At 44.5% G+C, this 6,562-nt stretch overlaps 2 protein-coding genes across 2 annotated transcripts; both read left to right on the top strand.

Moving 5' to 3' along the window:
- The first annotated feature begins 971 nt into the window (after positions 1–971).
- LOC146390130 (low affinity immunoglobulin gamma Fc region receptor III-A-like) lies at positions 972–2,960 on the top strand. The gene is made up of 4 exons (XM_084920658.1): positions 972–1,002; positions 1,596–1,862; positions 2,293–2,538; positions 2,767–2,960. The coding sequence occupies exons 1-4, from the start codon at positions 972–974 to the stop codon at positions 2,958–2,960; spliced, it is 738 nt and encodes a 245-aa protein (XP_084776784.1).
- A 559-nt stretch (positions 2,961–3,519) lies between these two features.
- Positions 3,520–5,563, top strand: LOC146390129 (uncharacterized). Its single transcript, XM_084920645.1, has 3 exons — positions 3,520–4,470; positions 4,546–5,227; positions 5,265–5,563. The coding sequence occupies exons 1-3, from the start codon at positions 4,006–4,008 to the stop codon at positions 5,561–5,563; spliced, it is 1,446 nt and encodes a 481-aa protein (XP_084776771.1). The 5' UTR covers positions 3,520–4,005.
- Positions 5,564–6,562: the final 999 nt, after the last annotated feature.

Raw genomic sequence — 6,562 nt, 5'->3', positions numbered from 1 at the left:
GTCACTGTTGAGCTGCATATACACTGTAGATTTGAGCAATTTTGACAATTGTCCCCTACAGGACACCCTAGGTCAAGTTTCCTGTTTGTGCGGGCGCCATCTTGGCTCAGAGTTTTCTGTGATTACTTTGCAAAGTAAGCACTGTCTGTGGCATTCCACATAGTTTAGTTTAAAAATCAGTATTATACTTTGTAAAATGGTGATTGTCCAGTCAAACTATGAATATACTGTATTTATTGAGATGTTCATGTACTGTCTGATGAGAGTGTGTTTATGTTTGGAAATATCTGTGGCGAATTGGGGCCACACTTCTGCTTGCTAACAGAGGACTCATTGATGCAATGATGAAGAAGATGAAGAATTAGTTCTTCAGCTACAGTTTGCTAGTAGTGTTGTTATGTAAATTTTGCCTCATACACGTACCTGAAACCAAGAAATGTTGTTAAGATGCCAGCAGCTGAGTTGGAGTTGTTTATGCCCCAGTGTCTAAATAAGCAGTGTGGTCCGAGCCACATATTGAATGCCTGTGCCCGACTGGTCTCTCTACTGTGCACCCCAATCCAAACCAAAATCACACAACGCAGAGTCCAGGGTGGAGGGAGATCCTTGGACTGGCAGGGTTACATATACGTGATTATTATGTGATCTTATACATTTTTACGCTGCATAGAAACAGACATTTTTTAATCATGTAAAACAAAGAACAGTACATAAAATAATCACATTTAGACTGAATTAGGGGCTTTTTTGATTTGATTGCATGTAAATGGAGTGGAAACCACATCCTTGTTTATCCTGTTATGCACACTGCTTATGTCCTTTTAGATATTCTTTGAAACACAGAGCATTTCTCTGTCTCAGGAAGACTAAAACCTGTTGGTGAGCTAGACAGAAACACAGGAAGAGGAAGTTCTTACAAACAACTCATCCTCATTTCAGTCTGACACTCACACAGCCAGCAGAAAGACAACATGGAGGTCAGAGTTGCTGATATCAAAGTCTGTGAGTACTGATCCTTGTCTATCTATACAAACATGCTGAATCAACTATTGAAAAAATGCACGTATGAAATTAAAGGGCAAATTAACATATCTAAAACACACTCATAAATATTGTTGAATTAATTATGGAATTTGTAACTGCTCAGTGCTAAATGCAGGAATCAACACTAATGATGAAGAAAAAATATTCAAAAAGTTGACATGTTTAACTGTCATTCTTAATCCCTACAGTGATTAATGTGCTGTTGATCTCAGTTACAGTAGCTGAATTCAGTGACTCTCAAACACATAGTAAGTAGTTAAAAATTCATGTTGATCTATTTATAACAAAAATGTAATAGGTAAATATTGTCTCATGACAACTTGAAAGGTTCGGCAACTATTGCACTTACTTTTGGGCTACAACAGAGCTGCAAAAGGATAATACATTCCAACACAACATTACATTAGAATACAACTTTGAAAAAAAATCTGTATTTAAGAAAAACCTAAAAATACAACATACATGTGCATTTGTTTCAGTAAATATAGTAATATTGTCCATTTGTGTTTTGAAAGACAGAAGCAATAACTCATCTTGATTTTCTGTTTTAGATTCAGGTTTTCCTGAAGTTGTTCCAAACAGACAGCAGTTCTTTGAATTAGAATCTATCACAATCAGCTGTGAAGGGCTACGTGGACTGACTGGATGGAGAGTGATGAAAAAGATAAATGGAGACCTTAGAACATGTGCTCCAACCTGGGATAGAGCTACTGGGCCTTGCAATATTAGTAATGCATATCCGAAAACTGACAGTGGAGAATACTGGTGTGAAATGGGAAGAACACAAAGAAGCAACTCTGTCAATATCACTGTAACTGGTATGCACATACACCAAAAAAATATAAAAACATATTTAGTCCATCCACTTTTTAGATCTGTTGGTTTGATATATCAATTACAGTGTTGCGTGCATGTGTGTGTGTGTGTGTGTGTGTGTGTGTGTGTGTGTGTGTGTGTGTGCTTAAACAGGTAAATAAGAATCATTTTACACATTTCGCTTAAGGAATGACATATGACCAATTTTTAGGTCAGTTGTTTTTGGTAGCAAATACAGCACATTATATTTGGAAATTAAGCATTACTCTGATAACAAAAGCATCTTCGTCAAAGTTTGTATAATGTGTTATGCATTTTTTCTTAAAAATGATTTTTGACCTATTGCCTGTAGTATTTGAAAGATTATATAATTTAATCAGAAATCAAGTTTTCTATAAGAAACTTTTCAAGTCATGTGCCATTCACATTCAGATGGTCCTGTGATCCTGGAGAGTCCTGCCTATCCTTTGTTGGAGGGAGATAATGTGACCCTGCTCTGTAAAAAGAAGCACGCACCCCCCAATTTCACTGCTGAATTCTATAAAAATGGTGCCTTCATTGGGATTGGTTCAACAGGAAAGATGATGAACCCCATTGTCTCCAAGTCTGATGAAGGCTTCTACAAATGTGGCATTTCTAAGACTGAAGAATCACCAGAGAGCTGGCTAGCTGTTGGAAGTAAGTTTTATAGACAATTAAAAGCTGTGTGTGTTATCTACAATGCATTTTGAAGCTTTGCATAAACATGAAGTTCATGTGTTCAGATACGCATTATTTGATGAATGTATACCATAAATTGATGGTTTAGGGTTTGTGTTTGGTTTTTTATATTAATATAAATTGTTTACATTAATTTACATCATTATAATTATGTCTAATACACAATGCATGCAATTATCTTTCTAGGAGCTGATGCTCCACCTCAGGTGCTTCGCTTAGACCTCTACCTTGTGTTCGGCATTGGTTTCTGTATTTTAATGGTGATTATTTTGGTCCTTCTGACTGGAGTATTTCAACATCAGAAACATCAACAGACCACCAGACGTCACATAGAAGAAACTTCTTCGACACCAAGTATGGCTCACCATTATAGAACATGACTTCTTGTTTAGCTTTGAAACCAATAAACCAAATCATAAGCATTGGCTGCCCTGGCCCTCTCCGATGTCACTCCAGAGTAGAAATGAAGACTTACACCTTTTTTAGTAGATTTTAAAAACTAATACATGCCCATGCTACATTTCTTTTAGAGTTTTAAAGTTTTTTAATTTTAGTCTGTTCTTAGGTGGGTACTAACATGATAATGCCATAATATGACATACATAGTTGAGGTTTTGTGAATGCATATTGGATGCTACTTTCATGAAATTAAAATCATGCTGTCCTTTTTTAAGATGTTCTAGTGCTGAACAGTGTTGGGACTAACGCGTTATTAAGTAACGCGTTACAGTAACTACGTTATTATTGTGGTAACGAGCACGGTAACTAGTTATTTGTTAGGATGCCTGGGTCGTTGACCCAGGGTTTTTGAGTTTATTATTATTTATAAATTCTAGTCTTTGGTTTCTTTGTTAGAGTTCTGTCTTTTGGTTTATGTCTCTGTCTTCTCTAGTCGCTCTGTCTCCCCTGTCAGTTATATCCCCTTGTTTAGTTCGCGTCTCTGTGTATCCTTAGTTGCTATATCCCCGTGTCCAGTCAGTGTCTGTGTTTGCCCTGGTCCCACGTCTCTGTTCCCTCTGTAGTGCCTGCATGTGAGTCTTTGTCTTTTGTTCAGTCTGTGTTTTGTGTTTCCTGTTTTACTTTGAAGGTCTCTGTCTCATCTCAGTGTGTTCAGGTTACGCTTCCTTGTCTCGTCAGTTCTGATTTGCCCCAGCTGTGTTTCCCTCCTGTTACCCATTCCCTGATTGCTCCCTCTGTGTATTTAAGCCCTGTGTTTCTTTGTGTCTGTGTCGTGATCTACCGTTTACCTAGCTGTGTGTTCTGTCAGTCCTCCGGTTTAAGTTTATTTTGATTTTTTCCAGTTATGTTATATTTGAGTTTAACATTAAAGCTGTTTTGAGTTCACGTTTGTCTCCGGAGTCTGCACCTTGGGTCCTATTCCTGTCTGCACACAGCCGTCACATAACAGAAGATCGCGACCAGAACATGGACCCTGCAGACTCTTTTTCCTCGGAGTTCAACGGCGAGATGATGCGGATGGTGAGTCTGCTCGACCGCATTGCCCAGTCACAGGATTTACGGACTATGGCAGTCGGGCTAAGTGCGGTAGATGCCATCATTCGCCATAACCCTCAGCTTTCTCAGTTTGCTAAGGACACTAAGTTGGACGGCACCATTACTGCCTGGAGAGAGCAAGTCAAGGCTGGTGAGCTTGCTCTCTCACTCACTACATCTTCCCCACCGCTGCCCCAGGACAATACACACTCTCCTCCTGTCTCAACATTGCCACGGACTTCCTCTCCCTCCCCACACCAGCCGGGTTCTCGTTCGCCTGCGTTTTTCCTGGCAGCTATGTGGTCGGACGATGAAGAGGTCTCCGTTTCTCCGCCAGTTTCAGTTCCCTCATTCAGAAGGAAACGACGCCACCGTCGCTCCTCTCCTCAATTTTCTGTCCTGCCACCTGTTGTTCCCGCTGGGGGTTCTGGAGAACCGCTTCAGCTGTCTGTTCCCGCTGGAGGGAACAAGGAACCGCTTCAGCCGTCTGTTCCCGCTGGAGGGTCCGAGGAGCCCGTCCAGCCTCCTGCCTCGTCAGCTGGGGGGCCCGAGGAGCCCGTTCAGCCTCCTGTCTCCGCTGGAGGGTCTGAGGGGCCTGTTCAGCCTCCTGTCTCCGCTGGAGGGTCCGAGGGGCCCGTTCAGCCGCCTGTCTCCGCTGGAGGGTCCGAGGAGCCCGTTCAGCCTCCTGTCTTCGCTGGAGGGTCCGAGGGGCCCGTTCAGCCTCTTGCCTCATCAGCTGGGGGTCCGGGAGGACCCAGCCAGCACATCCTAGTGTCTGCTGACGGTTCTGGCGAGACCATTCAGCCACCACCGGCTCCACCGCCTGCAACCTCAACATCCACGCCGCCTGCAGCATCTGCTTCCGCCTCGCCTGGTCCAGCCTCCCGGTCTTCAGCTGCGCCTGGTCCAGCCTCCGGGTCTTCAGCTGCGCCTGGTCCTGCCTCGCTCCGTCTAGCTTTGTTTGCGCCTGAGGTCCCCATGCTGTCTGGTCCTGCACGTCCCGTCCGGCCTGCTCGTCCCGTCCGGCCTGCTCGTCCCGTCCGGCCTGCTCGTCCTGCACGTCCTGTTCGGCCGCTTTCCAGGCAGATGACTGGACGTCATTGCCGTCATGGACGGCCCCCTGAACTACGTCGCCGCCGGTGCCTCCCGCCCGGCCGGCCTCCTGACCTGCTCGGTCGCCCCTCCTGACCTGCTCGGTCGCCGCTGGTGCCTCCCGGCCGGCCGGCCTCCTGATCTGCTCCGTCGCCGCCGGTGCCTCCCGCCTGCCCAGCCCCCTGAACTGTTTTCTGGGCTCTTGGGCCATCAGCCTCCGGGCCGCCCCCCTGAACTGCCCGGGTTTGGACTATCGTGCCGTCAGCCTCTGGGCCGGCCCCCTGACCTTTGTGTGAACTGTTTTTCCTGGCCGCCTGCGCCTGTCGTTAGCCTGTGTTTTGTTATGTTGCTTTCCGGGCTCCGGTGTTTGCATTATTTTTTTGTTTTTTGTTTTTGACTCCTTGTTTGGTTTGTTTCCCTCCTGTTACCTATTCCCTGATTGCTCCCTCTGTGTATTTAAGCCCTGTGTTTCTTTGTGTCTGTGTCGCGATCTACCATTTACCTAGCTGTGTGCTCTGTCAGTCCTCCGGTTTAAGTTTATTTTGATTTTTTCCAGTTATGTTATATTTGAGTTTAACATTAAAGCTGTTTTGAGTTCACGTTTGTCTCCGGAGTCTGCACCTTGGGTCCTATTCCTGTCTGCACACAGCCGTCACATAACAGTTATTATGCCAAAATCAGGAACGCATTACTCGTTACTGGGATTTAGATAGCCACCACACGAAGTAACGAATAACGAGCCTATCGCGGAGCTTCCACAGATTCAGTAACATTAGCAAGTGGTGGAGGCCAGCAGGTGGATGAGAGAAAGGGGAGGCAGGAGGAGGAGAGACCCGAAGCGGCCGCCCGTCCAAGTGTCAGGTGAACTGAACTTCAGGTAAGACGTTATGACCTGCAGTCTATCTGGGTCAGATATAAACCAAGTTTAGTTGGAGTTTATTTTCGTTGTGCTGACTTTTTCGTACTGCGTGCTAGCTAGCATGACGGAGTTTCTATACAGCTGGGTGGTGCTATGTTACTGATGTTGAACTTTATTTTGTTCATACGGTTAATTATTAGAGTTGCCAACCGTTCCTTAAAAAACGGAATCGTCTCGTATTCAGAGAAAATATTACGCGTTTCGTATTTAGGTGAAAAGGAACAGTTTGTCCCGGACTTCAGCTACAATGAAAAAGACACAAAGCTGGAGTTATTCTGTGTCTTTGCTGCACAGCTGCCTCTTCTTCTCTCATTCTCTCCCCTCCCTCTCCTGTTTCTACTTCAATCATGAAACTGATCAATGATCAGCTGATCGGCTTTTCCCTCTTGTTTATTTATCGTCCGCTTTGCGCCAGAAAGAGGAAACCACCGGATGTCACGTTAAACAACAGCAGCACTTTTAAGCTTGATCAGCTGT

Source organism: Perissodus microlepis, chromosome 3 (genome assembly GCF_051167445.1).
Source record: "Perissodus microlepis isolate ML-2025 ecotype Zambia chromosome 3, ASM5116744v1, whole genome shotgun sequence".
Lineage (NCBI taxonomy): Eukaryota > Metazoa > Chordata > Actinopteri > Cichliformes > Cichlidae > Perissodus > Perissodus microlepis.
The sequence above is the reverse complement of the archived record's forward strand: the minus strand, read 5'-3'. Positions and strand labels throughout refer to the sequence as shown.

Bases quoted from the DNA above. Each gene is read 5' to 3' on its own strand.
- LOC146390130 (XM_084920658.1), top strand. From the start codon at position 972: ATGGAGGTCAGAGTTGCTGATATCAAAGTCT. The intron at 1,003-1,595 runs GTGAGTACTGAT...TTTCTGTTTTAG, and splicing joins AGTTGCTGATATCAAAGTCT to ATTCAGGTTTTCCTGAAGTT. The intron at 2,539-2,766 runs GTAAGTTTTATA...TTATCTTTCTAG, and splicing joins GAGCTGGCTAGCTGTTGGAA to GAGCTGATGCTCCACCTCAG.
- LOC146390129 (XM_084920645.1), top strand. From the start codon at position 4,006: ATGGACCCTGCAGACTCTTTTTCCTCGGAGTTCAACGGCGAGATGATG. The intron at 4,471-4,545 runs GTCCTGCCACCT...GGAGGGAACAAG, and splicing joins GCTCCTCTCCTCAATTTTCT to GAACCGCTTCAGCCGTCTGT. The intron at 5,228-5,264 runs GCCGGCCTCCTG...CCCCTCCTGACC, and splicing joins CCGCCGGTGCCTCCCGCCCG to TGCTCGGTCGCCGCTGGTGC.